Source organism: Synchiropus splendidus, chromosome 12 (assembly GCF_027744825.2).
Source record: "Synchiropus splendidus isolate RoL2022-P1 chromosome 12, RoL_Sspl_1.0, whole genome shotgun sequence".
Taxonomy (NCBI): Eukaryota; Metazoa; Chordata; class Actinopteri; order Syngnathiformes; family Callionymidae; genus Synchiropus; species Synchiropus splendidus.
The window spans coordinates 20,600,295-20,621,836 of NC_071345.1; the positions used below are offsets into that span (position 1 = coordinate 20,600,295).

At 41.1% G+C, this 21,542-nt stretch overlaps 1 protein-coding gene across 5 annotated transcripts in view; it reads left to right on the forward strand.

Annotated features, from left to right (window-relative positions):
* Window positions 1-1,627: 1,627 nt before the first annotated feature.
* hace1 (HECT domain and ankyrin repeat containing E3 ubiquitin protein ligase 1) overlaps window positions 1,628-21,542 on the forward strand; it is a 33,540-nt gene continuing 13,625 nt past the window's right edge. For 2 of the 5 annotated variants that reach the window (XM_053880727.1, XM_053880728.1), the window contains exons 1-14: window positions 1,628-1,853; window positions 3,367-3,421; window positions 3,712-3,801; window positions 4,866-4,970; window positions 7,151-7,226; window positions 7,313-7,444; window positions 8,021-8,103; window positions 8,772-8,868; window positions 8,971-9,072; window positions 9,140-9,246; window positions 11,020-11,170; window positions 11,473-11,547; window positions 20,938-21,242; window positions 21,456-21,524. In XM_053880727.1, the coding sequence (XP_053736702.1) occupies window positions 1,775-1,853; window positions 3,367-3,421; window positions 3,712-3,801; window positions 4,866-4,970; window positions 7,151-7,226; window positions 7,313-7,444; window positions 8,021-8,103; window positions 8,772-8,868; window positions 8,971-9,072; window positions 9,140-9,246; window positions 11,020-11,170; window positions 11,473-11,547; window positions 20,938-21,242; window positions 21,456-21,524 (1,526 nt within the window). In that variant the 5' untranslated portion in view covers window positions 1,628-1,774. The remainder of the gene's footprint in view (window positions 1,854-3,366; window positions 3,422-3,711; window positions 3,802-4,865; window positions 4,971-7,150; window positions 7,227-7,312; window positions 7,445-8,020; window positions 8,104-8,771; window positions 8,869-8,970; window positions 9,073-9,139; window positions 9,247-11,019; window positions 11,171-11,472; window positions 11,548-20,937; window positions 21,243-21,455; window positions 21,525-21,542) is intronic. The other 3 variants (XM_053880729.1, XM_053880731.1, XM_053880730.1) reach the window with 2 other exon arrangements.

A 21,542-nucleotide genomic window follows, 5' to 3' on the forward strand; every position in this document is an offset into this window, starting at 1 on the left:
CTAAATGTGTGATAGTGAGCACTTCTGCTTTGCTGAGATAGTCCATCCTACCTCACAGATGCGCCACATCAAGATGCTGATCTGACATCATTCGTGCACAGGTGGGCCTTAGACTGGCCACAATAAAAGCCCACTCTGAAATGTGCAGTTTTGTCTCACAGCAAAATGCCACAGATGTCGCAAGCATTGAGGGAGTGTGCTACTGGCTTGCTGACAGCAGGAATGTCAACCAGATTTGTTGCTCGTGCATTGAATGTTCATTTCTCCACCATAAGCCGTCTCCAAAGGCGTTTCAGAGAATATGGCAGTACATCCAACCGGCCTCACAACTGCAGACCATGTGTAACCAAACCAGTCCAGGACCTCCACATCCAGCAGGTTCACCTCCAAGATCGTCTCAGACCAGCCACTCAGACAGCTGGTGAAACAATTGGTTTGCATAACCAAAGAATTTCTGCACAAACTGTCGGAAGCCATCTCAGGGAAGCTCAAATGCATGCTCGTCTTCCTCATCGGGGTCTCAACCTGACTCCAGACCGTCGCCGTAACAGACTTGAGTGGGCAAATGCTCACATTTGATGGCGTCTGGCATGTTGGAGAGGTGCTCTTCACGGATGAATCTCGATTTACATCGTTCAGGGCAGATGGCAGACAGCGTATGTGGCGTCGTGTGGGTGAGCGCTTTGTTGATGTCATAGTGGATCGAGCGGCCCATGGTGGTGGTGGCATTATGGTATGGGCAGGCATCTGTTACGGACGAAGAACACAGGTGCATTTTATTGACGTCATTTTGAATGCACAGAGATACCGTGATGAGATCCTTGGGGCCTATTGTTGTGTCATACATCCATGAACATCACCTCATGTTTCAGATAGATAATGCACGGCCCCTTGTTGCAAGGATCTGTACACAATTCTTGGAAGCTGAAAATGTTCAAGTTCTTGCATGGTCAGCATACTCACCGGACATTATACCCATTTAGCATGGTTGGGATGTGCTTGACCAGCGTATACGACAGTGTGTACCAGTTCCCACTAGTATCCAGCAACTTCGCACAGCCATTGAAGAGGAGTGGACCAACATTCCACAGGCCACAAATGGTAATATTGTGTATCTGGAAGGAACTTTTGATCTTTAAGTCCATCTCATGTCAAATGGGAGCAAAAACAACATTGTTGCATTTATATTTTTGTTGAGTGTACAACAATGCAGTTTGAGGTCACTCACGGAGCAATATTTTAGCACAATCCCGTCAGGATTGCCATGTCAGAAGGACAGCAAGGATAGATAAAATAGTGCAGCGGCACATCTTTATTCAGCAGGTAAATATTCAAAGAAAAAAACAAACAAACACCTGAAAATTGGTCAAAAATTTCACAGAAAAATGCAATCGCTTGCAAGGTATTATGCACAGAGACCTTTCTAAATAGTTATTTTTTCTTTCTAAACGGAATTTTCAGTAACAAATTTAAATGTTGAAATTTTGTTTTAAACGATAATTTGATATTTTCTGTCATTCAGTCTGGATAATATCAATCCACTGAACGAATAATTTTACGCAATTTAACAAAGAAAAAAATGGACTACCCAGGATTCTCCCCGCTCTTTCTGACGTCATCAAAACAGGAAGCTGCTGGGCGGCGATTGAATATAAGCATAAGCAGGGAAATGTGATTGTACTCTGAGTCCGAATCTTCTGTCATTGCTCATGGACGAAACCAATTACCCGCACAAATAGCGAGCCCTCGGTTCCTGTCGGTCCAGTGGCCCCCTATGATGGAACGGGCCATGGAGCAGCTCAACCGTCTGACCCGTTCTCTCCGCCGAGCAAGAACCGTGGAATTACCCGAAGGTAGCACAAGTCACGGCTTGGACTGTAAAAGTCAATGATTTTACTATGCTGACATTCATATCCGGGAGGAGCTCGCCTGTTGCAATCTGTCACTCAGATTTACACACGCAATGCGACCTAGAAAAACACGGATTTCAGTTGTCAACAAATACCAATGTTCAGACTTCTCACCGAACCAGCTGCCTTATATGGTCAACCAATGGTCCTGAAATGTTTCATTCGTGACAGTTGTTTACAATTGCAAGGCCGCCCATCTAGTGTTCAAATAGTGGTTTATCCTACGCTGTGCTGGTCCTCTTGTACCATTAGCTGTGACGCCAGAATCCAGTGATCCAGTCTGTCAAGGGCCACAGTTATCGTTTACTTGGTCTTTCTGTGTTGCTTTGTGTTGTCAATTGGTTTGTACTACAGCTGTTGTTTTGTTGTCTTTGTTTGATAGACTTGATCATTGTTTTTGTTGGATTGTGTGTCATTTTTGTCCTCATCATTTTTACCCCTCCTCCAGACGGTCATGGGAGGCTTCTTGAAGTTGGATTGTGATCACTTCCACTTGGCCCCACCTTATCTGTAGTTGTGAATTAATTATTCACCAATATATAGAGCCCGTGTTATTAAATGGAATGTATATGGGGAAGTACGGAGGGCAAAAAAATGAGGACACAAAATAAGTGAAAAGTGCACACTAAATATAATTAGAGAGAACAAAGTACTAATGTGAGGGAAGATAGTACTAATTTGTGGGCACGAAATACTAGTTCAAGGGGCCAAAATACAAACTCGAGGGAAAGAGTGGGAACGCTGCTGTTTCAGGCCCTCGGGACCGTCTTTTGGTTCTGATTCCAAAGCTTAACTGAAATAGATGAAAACATACCTCAGTGGCATCGTGATCAAACTCCACATGGAAGTGTGGAGTTTGATCACAGGACTTCGTGGTAGTACCGTGGTTAAAGCACATCCCCATGATGCACCATGTTGCCGTCTGTGTCAAGTGTATGTCTTTTGCATTTATTTTATCTGTGAAATCAAAGTAAATAACAAGGACATTTGCCGTTCCCAAGCCATCAACACAAGTTTTAACCACACCGGATAGATCAGAGAAAACAATTGTTGACAGGAGTGAGCCTGTATCGGAACTCCCACAATGCTATCTCGCCGTCTTGTGGCTCATGAAAGTACTGGCAAGCCTCTAATCTTGGCAACAAACAAACAGAATTTATGTCACAACACTACATAGATCATCATGCCTCTCAATTATCTATACCTTAATGATGGCGCGAGAGAAGGTCCGCTACATTTGTGCTTGTTTCATGGCCACAGTTTAGTATTTTCTTCCCGCAAGTTAGTATTTTGTGCCCATGAAATAGTGCTTCATTTACATCATTCTTTTACTGAGCAAGCTTGAATGAGGGTCACATGCATTTCTGTTTAATTCATCTGCTTGATTCATGCAAGTTCCTGTGGGCTGTATCAACTGTGTTTGGTGACTCTGCTTGTAATGCTCCTTTCCTCACAGATAACGAGACCGCTGTTTACACACTCATGCCCATGGTGATGGCTGACCAGCACAGGTAAGACAGTACACAACAGATTCTATACATTTGTACGCACTCATCTCAAGGGTTTCTCTGTTTTTCCCGGTCTTGGCACTGGTGTTCTTAAAGGTACAAAAGCCTCTGACTTATATTTATTTATTCTATGTAAAATATATACATAAAATACATTTTAATTTCAAAAACATTGTGGTGCCAAAAGACACTAAATTACATTCAATTCATATCTTTAATATTTAATGTCAACATGGTTGCGCTAACAGCAATTCAGAACAAGTAGGATGATGAATTATTGCTCATGCTCGCAGGTCGGTGTCCGAGTTGCTTCTTAATTCCAAGTTTGATGTGAACTACGCCTTTGGACGTGTGAAAAGGAGTCTATTGCACATCGCTGCAAAGTAAGATGGTATTTTTTTGTTTTTTTATTACCTCTGCTTATAATTTAATAATTTGCCTCTGTTTATAATGTAGATTGTCTTCAGTTCGTCTTCTTGACAGTTTTTTGTTTGATTCTAAGGCAAGGCCGCTGAAGTCAGTGTGATATTAAGTACGGTTGGGTATCACCATCATGTTGCTATTGCAATATTTTGCCCATGATGATGATAATACACTGTGCATGTGAAAATGAATACATGTACTGTACAGTGTATACATGTACTATATAATGATTCTGCGATTGGTCAATATAGTGCAAGAAAATGTATTCATGATGCGTCGCGTATCTGTCCCTTTAGTAATTCATAATTGGTTAGGAGCACTGAAACCATCCGGCAGGAAATACCAAGAACCGTCATTCACTTTCAGATGAATAACAACAAAGTAAAACTTAATATATACTGCACAGAAGCTGTTCTTTACTCCCATGGACCACATTTCCAGGCAGAGAATATCAGAACAGCGCTGTTTTGGTCCCTCATGACCATCTTTTGGATCTGATTCCTTGGACGCTGGCCACTCTAGAACGCCGTGATTCATGGCGTGCATGCCGGCCTCATGTCATGTGACTTTGCCGTTCCCAGTCGCTCCATTAGATCGCTTTGCGTCACTGCATGTTATGTGTAATCAGCACAGGATCATGACGAATAGCCAGAGCACTCCATCAGACCTGAACATCTCAACTTAAAGGGGACTGCTATATTGGCTAATACTGGCATGAGAAAAGGTGTGCTCGATTTGCACGTACTTCTTTTGTGTTTTGTGTCTATGAATTAGTATGTCATTACCCTAAATTATAGAATCAGTATTTTGTGTGCACATTTTACTTATTTCGTGGCCACGATTACATTTTTTTCTCCATGTCAGGTCTGGGGCTCCGTGTAAATTTGAGTACTTGAGTCGAAAAGTGTGTCCACCCTTGCTTTTGATAGAGTGAATCTGTGTTTTGGCCGTCCTGCAAAACATGAATTGGTGTAAAAGGTTCCTTTTGTGTGCTAATTCTTGCCCTTGTGTATGTCATCCTCAGTTGTGGATCGGTGGAGTGCTTGGTTCTGCTGTTGAAAAAAGGGGCCAACCCAAACTACCAGGATATTTCTGGTTGCACCCCATTACACCTTGCTGCTAGAAATGGGTAGAAATATTGCTCACTTCTCTGTCTCATTATCTTGCTATGTTTTCAATGCCATAATGCGCTATTCATGTTGCTTTCATGTCAGTAATGTAGTCCAGACTGTTGCAGCAAGCCTTTGCATGCCTGAAGTTAGCATCTTCATCATCTTACATTGTTATTATATGGCGATGCTCAACTACTTGATAACCTTAACAATCAATGCAAGCAATGTTAATGAATGAAATCATGCTTAGATTAAAAGTTTTGCATGCCATTTAAGTGTTTGAACACTTGGTATGTTATTATTATTATTATTATTCTGTTACAGCTTCAATGTGACAATGACAACAGTAAACAGGAAATTATGTATGAAGAACAAGATTCATTTTGTGACCACTAAGAAAAACAGGATGTGATATAGACGCTTACTTAGCTTTGATGGGGCCTTGTTGCGCAATTTGTTTTCTTCAGAGTCAAATATCACATGTTAATGGCTCTGCGTCATTTTTTTATTTGTATCTAGTTAAAGTGAAGAAAACAGTGAAACGCTCTTTATACAGTACGTCCTTTATACGAGGCCTACAAAAATGTGCGGTACTCCGTGCCCGCAGCTGTGTACCCTTTTCATGTGATCACAATTATTAGTCACCAAAGCATTTAGAGCAGATTTAAACTGACTTGTTTGTTAATAGAAATAATTTAACTCGTGTGTTATCTTGGTGGGATGTTAGTTGCTGAATTTGGAAACAATGTGAAGTCACTCTTACCCCGACTGCTGATTTGAGGACCTGCATTGCTTTGGGCCATGTCTGGGAAACAATGCAGCCAACTGAAATGTTGGCTTCATTGCATTTCAGTAAACGTGACTGCTTCATAGGAAACGCTGGTCAATGTTAGCCACGGTTAAAATGTTGCTCCATTAAGTCCACGGCTTTGGTGACGTCAGGTCTAATGAGGTAATGAGACTGTGCGCACTCCCCTACATTTCAGATGGGCTGCAACTATTTTGATAGTCCACTACTCACAGACTACTTCAGTCGACCGGTTGGCAAACAGAATAGACCTGTATAGTGTCAAATTACATTTCAGTATATTTCAGTATTTGTTACTTTAAATCAGTGCTTCTCAATTATTTTCTGAAAGAAAAGAAGAAACTTTGCCTCTTTGCCTGAAATTGAAAAAAAAAAAAATCATGAGTGAATGTGCCATTAGATTTCACTCTTCACTCAAAAAAGAATGTTCCCGAGGTCACATGTGACCCCCAGGGGACCCGCCCCACTATTCCAGACGGACTGCTTTAAATTCATTGTGAATTGTATGTTTCTTTTGATGTGTCCTCCATTAATGAAATGGTCCCATAGTTTTGGAATGGTTGCGTAGCCTACTGTGGAGGGTGCGATGACATTGCAACTAGTCGACTCATGGACCCATCTGTGACTAATTTAATAGTCGACTATGGTAGACTATGTCGACTAGTTTTTGCTGCCCAACATTTCAGTATCTGTAAAGACGTTTCAGCTCGCTTATAACTACAGTCTTACTGTATGCAGATTCCTTTGAGCATTAAACATATCCAGCCATCACATGATTCCAAGCACAGTTTTATGTTAAGCATCATGTGGTACTGGTAAACAGATATACCATACCATATTTAATGTATTGAACACAAACATGTCATTATCAGGGTTTTTGCTTTTTTCATATTGCATTCATTTACACTATTCTTCTTTTGCTTTCTGGAGCCACAATGTACAATAATGTCACTGTTTGTTACTTCATTACACGATTGTGTTCTCAAAGGTTAGTTGCTATTTTGAAAACCTTTGTATGCCACTATGATTATGTTCATTTTTATGTCACCACTAAAGGATAAGTAATGTGTATAAGTAAGACACCCAATTGCAAATGTCTCAGCCAGATCCATGCCCTGGGCAATTGAAACAGTTTGAGTGAAGTGGCGCATGTGTTGTTCTTCTCTGCCATCTTAATCAATAATCATTTAATGCCTTTAACAGCACTCTGAATATTTGTTATGCCACCCACAAACTTCAGTGGCATGATAAGCAAGATAAGGAGATGCAGGTATCCATCGGTCAAATCGAGTGAAATAAGAATGAAATGCCTTCCAAGAGTTAAATTACTACTTTAAAATATGTTTCTGTGGTTCGTGCAATTTATTATTGATCATCTGTTTATTTTAGACAGAAGAAGTGTATGGGAAAACTACTGGAATATAATGCTGATGTCAACATCTGCAACAATGAGGGACTAACCGCTGTGAGTGGTCTCAAAATATCTTTTTCTGTGTGCATCTTTTTATCAACATTCATGTACATGGCCATTCTAATGAAACATTTCTGCAGATCCATTGGTTGGCTGTGAATGGGAGAACGGAGCTTCTTCATGATCTGGTCCAACATGTGTCTGATGTGGATGTGGAGGATGCCATGGGACAGACCGCGCTACATGTAGCCTGTCAGAATGGGCACAAAACTGTAAGTTCAAAGAGCCCTGTGGTCAAATGTTACTTGATGAGAAGTAAGAGTGAGGAGCTGAAAAAACCGAATGAGTGTTCTCTCTCAAACTGAAGGGCAAGCTGTCTGAATTGGTGTCCCGCCACGTGTGGGTAGCAAGTCTGTCTATTTAACCGCGTGATCAGGGCCCTAACCTTAAAATAAAACCATATAGTCTCACTGCACTTTCAGCTGTTGCATCATTAGTCATCAGCTCCAGTGGAAAGATGCAGTTAAAGCAGGATTTGGAAAAACCACCCCTGCATTACACCTGGTCACAGAGACCGCGTGGTGTGACTGTCATTTGCTTTTTTCATTGATGTTGTTACTTCATGCAATTTTTAACTTAATCATCACTGTACAAAAATGATTGATTTGGAAGGTTGTCTTCAACTAAGGACAGAATTTTGAATGGCTTGAGTGCCATCTTCCTTAAATAACTGCTTTTAATAATATTAATATAATATGGACTGTATCCCACCCCTCCTAGTCAGCTGATTTTTTTGACTTGTTATTGACTTTTTCTTAAAAACTTTCGTATTTTCCATGTCGCCTCAGACTGTGTTATGTCTTCTGGATAGTGGAGCAGACATCAACCGGCCTAATGTATCCGGAGCCACGCCTCTATATTTTGCCTGCAGGTGACTGAAATACATGTTCTTCAATGTTTCTGTAAAAATGGCTCTGAATGTAATTTGAGAAGGCTGTTTTGAGCCACCTTATTCCTTTTCGTTTGACAGCAAAGTCCAGCTGAAACATCTCTGCTCAATAGTCCACAATTTCTATTTTCACTCATGTGTTGGGTACATTCATTCACTTTGTCATGGGAGTATGGACCTGATGCAGTAAATATATTTGTCTCAGTACACAGACAATATGACACTAGTCACCATTAGGTGTTCCCTTTAGTGTATGTAACAAACACGATTTTGTGAAAATCCAAAATAAAATAGTAAGTATAGCATATGCCAAGCAGCCGTTTTATTTTTTCAATCAAATTTTATTTTTTCTCTCAATGTAAACAGCAGCTGTTTTTATCCAAAGGAGTTTATTATTATGATTATGATACGATTCAAACCGAAACTGAATACAGAACACAGAAGCATCATTTGCTTGACTGTGAGGGTTTGAGCTTAAATGCAGTCAACACCAAGACATTGAAAGTGCAGACCTTTGGACAGGCCTCACTTAAATCTCTAGCACGACAACACAACTGCCGTGTGAACTAGCCGTCTCAGTAGACTTTATTTTGCAACTTTTGATTGAATTTATGATGATCCCGACCTGAAGTGTGATGTCCTACACACAGCCACGGACAAAGAGATACTGCACAGATCCTGCTGTCTCGAGGGGCCAAATACCTTCCTGATAAGAATGGAGTGACTCCGCTGGATCTCTGCGTGCAGGTGAATATCATATTAAACCATCTTAGTCCTTTCAGTCTTCACTCTAATTCACCCCAATGGTGTCATTTTTCTTCAACCTCATTGTCTGCCTGTCATGTTTAGGGAGGATATGGAGAAACCTGTGAGATCCTCATCCAGCACCACGTCAGGCTCTTTCAGATGCTCATTCAAATGACACAGAATGATGACATTAAAGAAAACATGGTTTGTGCAGTCGCACATTGAGCCCTCCATTTTTGAACTGTGTAGACACAGTATGCTTTGTGTGCAGCTAAGGCAGGTCCTGGAGCATGTGTCGCAGCAAAGTGATTTTCATTATCAGAGAACCCTGACCAGCCTTGCTGAGGTTGCCACCACCAACGGACACAAGCTGCTCAGGTATTGATTCAAATAGTTAGTGGCTCGACCTTGGTGGAAATGGTATAAGGACTGCAAGATGCAAGGTGTCCTCATCACGTCCTAATCACTGTAAAAGCACCTAGGCCTGCAGACTCTTTTGACAAATATTTGTGAAAGAATGGGCCTCTCTCAGGAGCTCAGTGAATTCGAGCGTGGAACTGTCATAGGTCACCTGTGCAACAAATCCAGTTGTGAAATTTTCTTGCTCCTAATTATTCCACAGTCAACTGTCAGCTTTACTATAAGAAAATGGAAGAGTTTGGCAACAACAGTAACTCAACACGTAATGGAAGGCCATGTAAACTGACGGAGAGGTGTCAGCAGATGCTGAGGCGCATAGTGCAAAGAGGTTGCCGGCTCTCTGCACAGTCAATTGCTACAGAGCGCTAAACTTCATGTGGCCTTCAGATTAGCCCAAATAACAATTTGCAGAAAGCTTTCATAAAGCCATGGATGACAGTGTCTGGTGTGGATGAACTTGACTGGCCTGCACAGTGTCCTGACCTGAACCCGACAGAACACCTTGGAGATGAATTAGAGTGGAGAGCCCGGCCTTCTCCACCAACATCAGTGTGTGTCACTTAACCAATGCGCCTTTGGAAGAATGGTCAAAAATTAACTTTTCCTCCTCTCGTTAAATAACAAATCACGACAACATAAAACAGTTTTCCACCCACAACACGTGCAGTTCATCACCCACGCCTCAACCCATTTGGAATAAGAGTACAACCTGAACTGACAGTGAAACTGAGAGTATCGATCAGAAAACACAGACACATAGTTATTCCATTGCACCATGGAAATTGACTTCTATGGCACCAAATAGACGGATACACCTAAACTTATCGACAGTTTCAGGACATCTGATGAAGTTTTCCAAACGCCAAGCCCGGATCTGAAAATGATCATAACACATCCTCAACTATATCGACAGCAACATGAACTCATACTACATCTTTGGAAGAAATGCAGAACAAGCTGATTCTGCAATATGTTTAAGATTCAAACAAAAGAATTGGTACAGACGATGGATTTTTTAAAGACACTGAACATTCTATCATTGTCATCATCCTGAAAAAAAAACATGAAATTAAGACACAAAGGAAAAACATTTAATCTAATCTGCTGGGTCTCGTGTCTGATGGGAATCGTTGATAATGAGCTGACAGATAGAGCAGCTTCCGTGGTGCAAAAAGGTTGGTGACTCACGCATTTGGCTATTAGATGGAGGTGTAAAAGAGCTGTTTTGAAACAGACCAACCTTTAAAACAAGACGTGATTAAGTAGTGTCCACAAGCTTTGTACTCAACACTCACTCACCGCTATCTCCCAGGGGGGCAACCACCTTTTCATGCCAGCCTTTGTGGAAAAACACACAACGGATTGCCCTATTTTCAATGCCACAAGACAGCACTAACTACTCCACTTTCTTTCATGCATAAATGCTTTATAATTGCCTTTTGAACAGAAATGGATGTCTTTTCATATATACCTCCTTTACAATGAATTTAAATTATATCATCATCAATCATGATATTCAATCCTTTCACACAAAACTTCTCAAACAAGTTGAGGAAGTGATTGCCATCAGGGTATAATGGGTGGAGACGGTTTTAGACAACCTGGAGGGACCAGGAACCTGGAGCTTTGATATTATCTTGTGATACTGTTTCCACTGTGATCTACTGTATAAAAGGCATTGAATAGTTTCTCTGAGATTGACAATAACCTCTTAATGTTTTCTCTCATCAGTTTGTCCAGCAATTATGAAGCTCAAATGAAGAGTCTGCTGAGAATTGTCCGCATTTTTTGTCATGTATTTCGCTTGGGACCATCCTCCCCCAACAATGGGAATGACATGGGCTACAACGGGAACAAAACTCCACGCAGTCAAGTCTTTAAGGTTAGTTGGTGCACTCATTGAATGCCTCGTGCTATCTTATATTGCCACCACATGCTTTATATACAGCTGATAAATGAGAGAGAGAGAGAGAGTCGTGAGGTTTTTCCCTTTAAGTGCTCCAATTACTAACAAGGACTTTTGTACTTGCACTCAAAACAGGAGAATGAAGTTTTTATTGTTATCTGTGAGGTGTGTGTGAAAACACACTTTCAAGCCTATGTATGAAGTCTTCCTGAACACAACACGCTACTAGTCCATTTACTTTTGAATGTGGTCTAAAAATAATCCTCTATTGGTTGCAGATGCGAGTGAGAGAGATGGACGCAGCGATGTCACTCAAAGCAGAGTGTTCCTGGATAGACTCTGCTGTCTTAGACGTGAGATTTGACAGTATTTCCTTCCGGGTGGAATGCTAAAATCAGTATTATTTCCAATTATCATGTTAACTGGTCTTTTTGGTTTCACTTTCTTTCCTCTTGGCTGGTTTTGTAATGATGTCCAAGAACTAATTCTTACCGCAGTATCTTTTCTGAGCTTTTACAAAACCAGGATGAGGCAATATGGACCTGTATATAAAATTGTTAACAAGCTTTGGTTAAAACAGACTTGCGAAGAGCATGCCCTATGGTCAACGTGAGACCTGTGTCCTATAACAGGGCTTCTTAACCTTTTTGATCTTGTGGCCCACCTTTTCCAGGACAAATGGGCCCGGGGTCCATTCAAGTAATAGAACTGATTTATAACTCTTGATTTCATTTGTGATCAATAACCATATTTAATTTACTTACACATAAACAAACCAAAACTTTGTGAAATGACATGAAACCATGTGATCATCGCAAGATATTTGTCATTAAAAAGTCCAGCCAGCAGCAGAACCAGGTGCAAGTCATATTCATCAAATTTTTAATTTAATTTAATTTAATTTACTAAAGAAAAAAACACCCTTAATGCAAACTGTTGAGAAAATTGGAAAAACTGAATAAAATTCTGAATAAAATAAATACAATAAAATCTTGTCTTAATATCATAAAATGATAATAATAATATATATTACTTAAACTCCAAAGAAGATATAAGTGCAGTGTAAATAAAACTATAGCCATTTCAAAACTGCTTTAACAGGTGCTTTCATGAACTGTTGGGGTGGCACCACTATCTTATTATTCTTTTCAAGAAAATCTCCATAGCAGGTAACTGTCACAGATTTGCAGGTGTCAAGACAATTCAGTGACACACTACTGCCACCATAAGTGGCTTATGTATTAAAACTGAGCGTCTCGCGGCCCACTTGGTCCAAAGGTGTAAAACAAAAAAAAACATTTATTGGCCCTCTGGGAGGTGCTCGCGGCCCAGCCATGGGCCCCAGCCCTATGATTAAGAATCACTGGCTTATAACGCTCTTGACCATTATGTGATCACTACCAAACATGCTTCAGCCCAAAGCTTTTCCACTGTGATGCCACAGGTGTGTGTCTCAGTCTGTCGCACACTAGCGCCCCCTCTCTCTGCATAAAGACTCCGCTCTTTTGATCTGAACATGCCCTAATATACAGTAATATGCAAGAGAGAAACACATATTGTGAATCCTAACTGGAACTTTGGTAGTGGTTTTTGGTATTGGTGGTAGTATTTAGAACACAAAAATGAAAATCGAACGAAAGTCACATTTTATATGAGTGCAGATAAACCTTCATCTAATGCTAGAAACACCAACCATTATTGTTATTTTCATTATTATTATTATTATTATTACACTGTTATTTACATTATTTTGACGTCAAGCTATGGCAATACAACAGAAATGAACTGTGACTAAAAAACAAATACATAAATAAGAACATGAAAAAATGCAACTCACCATAACAGCGATTCAGTGGGAGCACTGAGCTTGTTTCTCTGCAAGAAGATCCCATCTAGGGGTGATAAGAGGCAATGACACTCATGGTGTGCTCCTTATGTTCACGCTGCACAGATGAGTCACAGATCCGTTCCCTTGCAGTTCTGGTAGGTTAGTAGTGCTCAAATGCCTGCAAAGTGTCTGACTGAGTTCATTGAGCAGACTAAATACACTATGTTGTCAGTTAGGTGACCCAGTGAGCACGGTGCCACACATTCCTTGTCACTGAGATGAGCGGCTTGCGGTGAGGCTTTTTTTATGTGAAATCTCTGCAATGGCTTTTGTAACTCAAACATTCTCTCATTTGGTGCCTGAGCTCTGGATCGCCGTTTTATTTACAGTAGTTGAGGAAGGAGTTGAGGAGAGAGAGACATGAGCGTGTTTGCTGTTGTTAAGGCGCAAACTAGATAGCCGCCCAGTCGCAGCAGCTGCTGTGTCCGTGCACACACTGATTGGTAGTGATGGGTAAATGAGGCGTCATAAAGCGTTTCGACACAATGCCACACTGTGTTGATAATGTGTCACTGAATACTGACACCTGCTGGACATTCAAAATCCCTGCAGGCAACCTACTTGACCGAGTGAATTGACACTGATTTGATGACCTACTGTATATAATAATATCATTTAAGTCTTTGCATTCACAATGTATTATTCCACATCTTTAAATAATATGAACATTTATCATAATGTGAAAAACATAAAATGATGTGAATGAGGAGGCTTGTGGAAAAATCCAGAAATTAAGTTTTTCCAATGTTATAAAATTTTCCTAATTAAATTATACCTTGAAATTAATTTGAATTAGAATGGAAAAAGACTAGTCGAAAATCTGAGACAAACTGGGTAAAGATTGAAAGAAATACATTGTTGTTTCCATTATGGTCGCAGACTTTGCGGTTAGAGCTGCTCCATAATCCACAAAGACATTCACAAGGAACCATGACATTAGATCCTTATAAACACAGTCTGGTGCATTTTTTTGCAGAGTGGACGTAGTCACGTGATTGTCTTAAAGCGGTACGCGCACTGACGCGGGATTGCTCTGTGAGCCCGGCACGCGCGCTGGTGCATCAGTGTTGCGGGAACCATCACTACTGATTGGCTTCAATATCCGTGGAATTTGAATCATAGTGTGATGTTTTAATCCTCTCACAATTGTCCTTCACTGTGTTCTCAATGCACCTGTTGGCATTTCTTAACAGAAGAGGCATCTGTAACGTCTTGAAGTCCAGCCTCTCCTCAAATTTCATTCTTGCAGCAGGCATGATCAGGTCTTCACCATCACTGAATGGGTTTAGAAGGGCTATTTGTTGACTTCAGGCAACAGCTTGGCCTCGACAGCCTGGGATTTGTCAGAGCAGGCACTTGACTGCGTGACACTCCCTGAGGTTACAAAAACCTATTTTAACAGGTTATGCCTTTCAGTCACTGCCACGGTTCGTGGGTATCATTCAGACGACAGTTACGCTCCTGGCTCTGCCAACTCTCACTGAGGAGGTCACTTTCATGTCCTGATAACCACCACATCAGTGTTCTGGAGCTGATGGTCGTGTTGTGTACTCTGAACATTAAGTACGTCAGGTGGATGGGGAACATTTTGATAATATTGGACAACACCGCAAGAACAGCATACATCAATCAGCAGGATGCATTATAGTCACAGGCCATGCACCAGCTACGATAATAATAATGGTCCGGTTTGTATCGTCGGTTGCCTGACCCCTTGACATTTGGGACCTGTCAGTTAACCGTTTATTGAGGGGAATATTCTATTACGCTGAATGGAGACTGGCGTCTGCAAAGTGGTGAAGGAAATTTTTTCAGACGGTGGACAACAGTGGACTTCTTCTACTGCTACTACTACTGTACTCGAAACACAGCTTAGCTGTTATATCCCATTCAAGGGGTCTTGGTTTATGCAGGGATCTTGGAGGATGCACACTTTGGGTAGCTCTTTAACTCCTTCATGGGCTTTGATATCAGTTCTTAATGCTCTCACAGGTGCTCCATTTGAGCTTCTGTAGAGAATTTTAGATGACCTGTGAAGGAGTGGAAAATGACTTGGCAGCACTTTCTGTACACTGCTCATACCCACGTTTCTCTGAAGCCGTTTGGAGAGTGTTGCTTCTCCTAAATCCTTTTCTAAGAACATAAGGCCTACTCTCCCCTAGTTTGTTATTTTCTTCCCTCCTCCATTTCAGTCCAAGGAGAATGAGATTCATACAATATGCCCAGTTCGTGCTCGTGCTACATGTGTGGAGCGCACCAGGCATATGCAACAGTTAAAATTGGTTGTTACGGTTTCCCGAACTCTGTCTGAGGAACCTGTCTTTAAATGACGTTTATCTGGATGTATGGCTGAAAGCGTCTACCTTGCTCACTCTAGTGTGGGTCAGGTGCCACCAGAGGGCAGGAGGCTTGCTGTACTCTCTTGCAGTGCTGAGCACGTCATGTAGAAAAAGGGTTGGGTTTCTTTTGCTCTTTACAATCAACAGTGTCAATTTCGCCCCCTAACCCCAACTCCTCCTTTGGAATGTCACATGAGAGGGAATACATTTTACTCCATTGTCACACCTAAGCCTCCACATACAATGTGGAAGGCTGATTTTGGCCACCACGTGACGTACATTTCAGCCAAAGGTTTGTGATTGTATTTGTATTTTCCAAGGTCTGTCCTTGCTATGCAGCCTCAATTGACACCTGCCAAGGATTTTCTTAGTGCTTCAAGGATGTTTATGGTAGTGATAGTATATAATATGTCAGCAGTGTGAGCATTCATGTGTGTACTCTGACACCTGTTGAGATAAACTTATTTTGCATATCATTGCTGGTGTTGTGCCTGAAACACTATATCCTCATTTTCTTTGAGGTCAAAGGCTTCTCTTCAGGCTCCTCATTGGGATTTTTTCCCATTTGCATAGAAGACTCCCAAACATTTTTATTTATTTGTTTTGACAAATCACCTTTTTGACTCCAATAATGGACACAACAGAAACTGCATGAAACATTTGTTTTTTTTGTCAATTACAAATGCCTCATGGACTGGTTCCGTACCGTTGCCTGACGGCTTGGGTATGTTTGTTCAAGTTGGTCCTGACTTCTGTCTGGGCTTTGAAACCAGAGACACCCCTGTATTTAAGGGTTTATGGTTTTCTGCATGTGCATGTTGTTTGCATGTTCTCGCACATGGGCTTTCTCCGGGTTCTCCGGTTTCCTCCCACAGCCCAAAGACATGTTCACTAGGTTAATTGGACATTCTAAAATTGCCCCTAGCTCAAGCACTCCCCGCAACCCTGAACAGGACTCAGTGGTGGTTAATGATGCATGATGAAAAAAAAGGTTCATATCCAAATGCCTGACCCTTCAAAATGCCCCTCATATTTCAAACATTCACACATCCAAAAGTCACACATCCACTTCTAATTTAAGTTATTTAATTTGTTACTGTATGAAGGGCTGCAACATATCACCAGTGTAATTCACAGGTCACTAAGGCAGGGTTCAACATAACTCGTGACCTGCTGGCCTGGGCCCTGTGAATGTACATGCAGGGAAAGTTTTTGTCGAGTTACTGGCCTGGCCGAGATGCTCCATGATGCTCTGAAATGCTTGGCTAACATGCACGCAGGGGAATCTAAGCAAATCATGGGAGGAGGAAAGATAAGTTTGGAAAATTGTTCACGTTTGATTTCCACATCTCCCATCTCGAAGCTGCTGCAGCAGCTGTGAGTGATGGCTGACAGGAGAGTTCACTCTGAACTGGTCTCAGACTCAACTCTGGGCACCTGTTTCACAAAGAGGGACTGAGTGGTCCTTCCATCTCAGTCAGTCATCTTGCAACCTGAGCCCAGTACAGAGTCTGAAAGTTAGTGATACTTGTGAGGAGCAACACAACATAACTTTGCAGAAACAATTCAAAATAACAAACAAAACAGTCTTTTGTATAATTGTGTGGCACCACATCGGTGACCCCAGGCGGTGTAATTTGGGTGGTTGTTTTGGTCAGCACCATTGTACCCAATGATGGAAAATGTGTCATCAAAAATGAAAAAAACAAAAATGAAGAATGAGCTTTTTTTTAAGCGTCATACTGCTAAAAAAGTTAGTTGTAGTTGTTGTTGTTGTAGTAGTTAATTGTACTGGCAACCCAATTGTTTTTGAATTCTAATACCTTATGTACTCCATACAAAAACAAACTAACAAAACAACAAAAACAAAACAACCAAAACCGCTCAAATATATGTGTCCATGTTGCCCAACCTGAGAGAGCTTTCTTTCTTTTTGTTGTTTTGCAATTATTTATTTATTTTGTCTTCTTTTCTTTTGCATATCTTTCCCCATCCCATTCTAATCTTTCTTCAACTCTGGTTTATGCTTAATTTGATTGTCTTTGTGGACATGACATGAAATATGCAAGTGATGCTTTGAGTACACTGCTTTGTATGTCACTGTGAGCGTGTGTAAGTGGTTGTTTGATCAGTGTCTATTGGTTTTTTAACCAGTAACCGATACTAACAAAGCAGCTCTCTCTGGGCTGCTACTTTTGAGAGAGAGAGAAAAAAAAAAACTATGGAGGGGCTAGGGTGGGAATACAAGTTGACTGCGAAGTAGAGAATGTTCAGATGAACAGGTAATGCTTTATTTCTGCTGAGACTTTTGTTACTGAACACAGCATTAACACTTTAAATTTGATGACATTGCATGTCAACAACAGTTGCTTTTATCAGCGTGTGACGGGAAAATCTTCAAACTTTTTACCAACGGTATATATCCATGTGAGGATTTTCGAAATGTCCAGACCAAACTGTTGCCTTTCTGATAGGCATGCCTTAATGAATTTTAGTCCTTGACTGAGAAAATGTGAGAAAAATATGAGACTTTTAGTATTGTTAGAGTAGGAACTACCCAAAATTCTAGCAGGAATCGGTCTGGAGCTGCTGTAGAGACCTGCAAGTGTTGAACATAGTTTTGTGACCAGAGATTGGTGACAATCTGATTCTGGCACGTTGAGATGAAGTGACCAGTTTACTGTTCACGAAAAGATACTTGATTGATAGGGGCTTTCTGTTTCATCCAGTCTTCAAATCTCACATACTAATATAGTAGTTTTGCTTCTGCTGCCAGCCTTGCGAATCATGGCTTCTTCCTTTTGAAAGCTTCATGGATGGCTTCTTCCCGTGGCTTTCGTTAACTCCATAGTACAAACCTTGCATTAAGTGGGCATGACTCTGGAAATCCTTGTTTGGACTCCTGATTCTCACCCTTCAGGAAGAAGGCCTCTGGTTGCCAACCAGCAGTTTTGGTTTCTTGCTCCATGATGTTTGTGGCTATTCTCTTGCTGTCTAGTGCCACTGCCAAGCAAGTCAGGACTTGTTTGTGGCTCTGATTGTGAAGCTCAACATTTTCGACTTATTGTTCCGCAGCTCACTCCATAAGAGGGTGACATCAAATATAGAGATTGGCACACATAAGATGAGGCAGTTATCTGAACTGAAAGCTGCCCTGGGATGGCAGTGTTTTTATTCTTTCTGAGGTCACTAATGGTACCTGTTCCACTTGGTCTCAGTCTCTGAGCTCTCTGTTACGCCAATGGACATGGCTTTTAATAGGTTTATCTAGTATTGTTGTCAATGGCTCATTATTGATATAGAATCTTGTCTGACTTAAGCTGGTGCCAGATGACATTGTGTGTTCGAGGCGTCCTGAAAACCCATCATCCCTGCCGCTTCAATGAGGTGTTTAGAATTGTTCTTCAGAAGGAAGGCCGAGAATCTTAGGGCCCCAGTACTGAAGAGAATTTTATCTGCTGCATTCAGTGAGTTCATTTTTCGCAATTGGTGTATGGTTGAGGAGTTTTTCTCCTTTGGTTTTAAGATCCCACCTGTCCTTCACCATGCCATGTGTTCCTGCAGAGCCTGTACAGGACACTGTTGCGTCCTGGGTCTGCTGCTTTTCTCACTCCTTTTAACATTGTCTCACATCCCTCAATGTCCAGGGTCTCCTGTTCAACTGCTATTCTGTTAGATGGATTGATGGTGTGTCATTTGGGTTGATGGTTGGTATATACCGCTGGTTGTCTGAGTGGATCTTTCTGAGATGGTCAGTGATTTCTTTCATCTACACTTTATGAATGCTGGTTTTCTCCTCAACCAAGACGTCTTTGCCTAACGGATGCAGAAGCCATTGTGGTGTCAGCATTGGTGAGCTGCGGTATTGTTTCATGCCAGGAAGACCTCTGAGGGTGTTGCTAGATGATTACAAAAAAGGTCAGAAAGAGTAATATTTCTGTTGATCTAGTGCAGTGATGCTCAACCATTTGATCGCAATGTCTTGGTAGACCTTAGAGTTGATCGCAAGAAGTCGCCTAGACACCAGTCGTTATATTTGTTGCAGTTCTATGTTATAGCTGTAAAACACATTCTTCAGCAATACTCACTCTGCTTACCGGGTAGTCCTCATAAGTCACTCACAGAGGAAACTTACTACACACTTGCCAGACAAAAAGACAAATAGTTCCTTGTTTGACTCGTGACGCCAAAGTCCCTGACTGTATCGCATGTAATGCTTGCCTGACGTTTCATATACCACCTTTATAATAATGATAATAAAAATCATAATAATGATCCTCATCTTCATTTGTATACTGTTGCACCTTTTAAAACGCTGTTCACAAAGTGCTTCACAGACAAACAAGGGTTTAGATAAAAACATGCTTAGAATTAGGGGTCGCACAATTATTGGCATGGTCCTTTATCAGTGCTGCTATTCGTCATTTTGGCAACAATCGCTATCGTCATTCTAAAGTGTCCAAAGGATGTAGGGATTATTTGGCTGTCCCAGGTGATCCACAGTGTGGATTTGTGGTCAACAGCAAAATTAAAATGGAGCTTTCACTTTTGACAGCTGCTTGGAGGAGGTCATTAGCCACTTTTAGAAGAGCTGTCTTTGTACTATGTCCTGATCTAAATCCAAGATTGGGTTTCTTTAAGACAGGTTGGGTCATTGCATGTTGAAAAACCGAATGTACCTTCAGGGAGTGACTGAGTATCGATTTAGGTGTACACTGATCTCCATTTTTTTTTGCCAGATACCAAGTCCCAACAGTCCAAATGGGGGGAAAATTAACGTTTTTTTCCCCTTTTTTTTCCTCAACTAAATCAGTAATGTCAAAGGAATGAGAAATCTATAGAAAACATTGCAACTTCTAAAACAAATGAATAACAAACAATAAAAGTATTTCGCAAAATGCTTAATATTAAATGCTAAATATTTTATTACTTATACAATGAACGATGGACAGATCAAACCCACAATGTAAACTTCACTCATCACTCGTTAAATGCAGGAGTGTTGCCTTATAACCTGACTCACCGCCCTTTTCATCGATGACATGTAGAGTGGATGAGTATCAGGGGTCCAGGTGCGCTATTAGCTGCTGATAGCGCACCTCCAGTCTTCGACAACTGAACTGACCTGCTTGTTCTTCTTTGCTGTATCAGTGACAGAACTTTATTTTTATACAGTGATAGCATTACAAGAAAGCGAAAGGGCCATTTAAGACAAAAGATGGATAAGAACGTGTTTGTCGAGGCATAAAGTATACAAAAACCGAAACTTGGCTGCATAACTGTATGTATGTATGTACTATGTATGTAATTTATTTTTAAATGATCTTAATTGAACACTTGAAATCTCTGTAAACCTTTGTTGTCGTGATTTAATCATGGAGCACCGGGGGTTGTATATCTGTTGGCACACTTTTGTGTTCCATTGGAATAAATCCATAACAGAATAGCCCCAGAACCGACAAACATTCAACACTATATAATATAATATAATAATTAAACCAACTTTTTGTTTGCAGCCGCTTGAATTGCTTTGGCACTCACTGGATGAGTGGCTGGTGCTGATATCCACGGAGTTGGACAGGAACACGAAGAACCCCTCTTCATCGTCCTCCAGCAGTGAAATCGCCTCACTCCTTCTCAAACAGATTGAGGTTGAGAATGATGGCTCACCCAAGAAGCTCCCCTCTGCACTTGACCATCAGGTTGTCATGGACAATGAGGTGTGTGCAGATGGAGAGGATGTCATTTCCATGACTGCCAACCGCCTCAGTGCTGTGATACAGGCCTTCTACATGTGCTGCTCCTGCCAGATGCCACAGGGGTATGTATGACGTTGTGTTTGCTTAAACTGACATGTAACATAATATTAATAAGTGTGGCACAATCAAGCATTGCATTACAACAATGATGGCAGGAAGTGTGAGCATGAAGTGCATGATATGTCACATAAGTATAACACATTAACTCTTTTCCAGTTATTACTAGGTCACTGTAGTCAGTCAGTGAACCTCCACTCATTTTCTCCTGACTCTAGAATGACATCGCCACGTTTCATTGAGTTTGTCTGCAAGCACGACGGGGTGCTCAAGTGTTTTGTCACCAGGTAAGTCCTTCATCCATG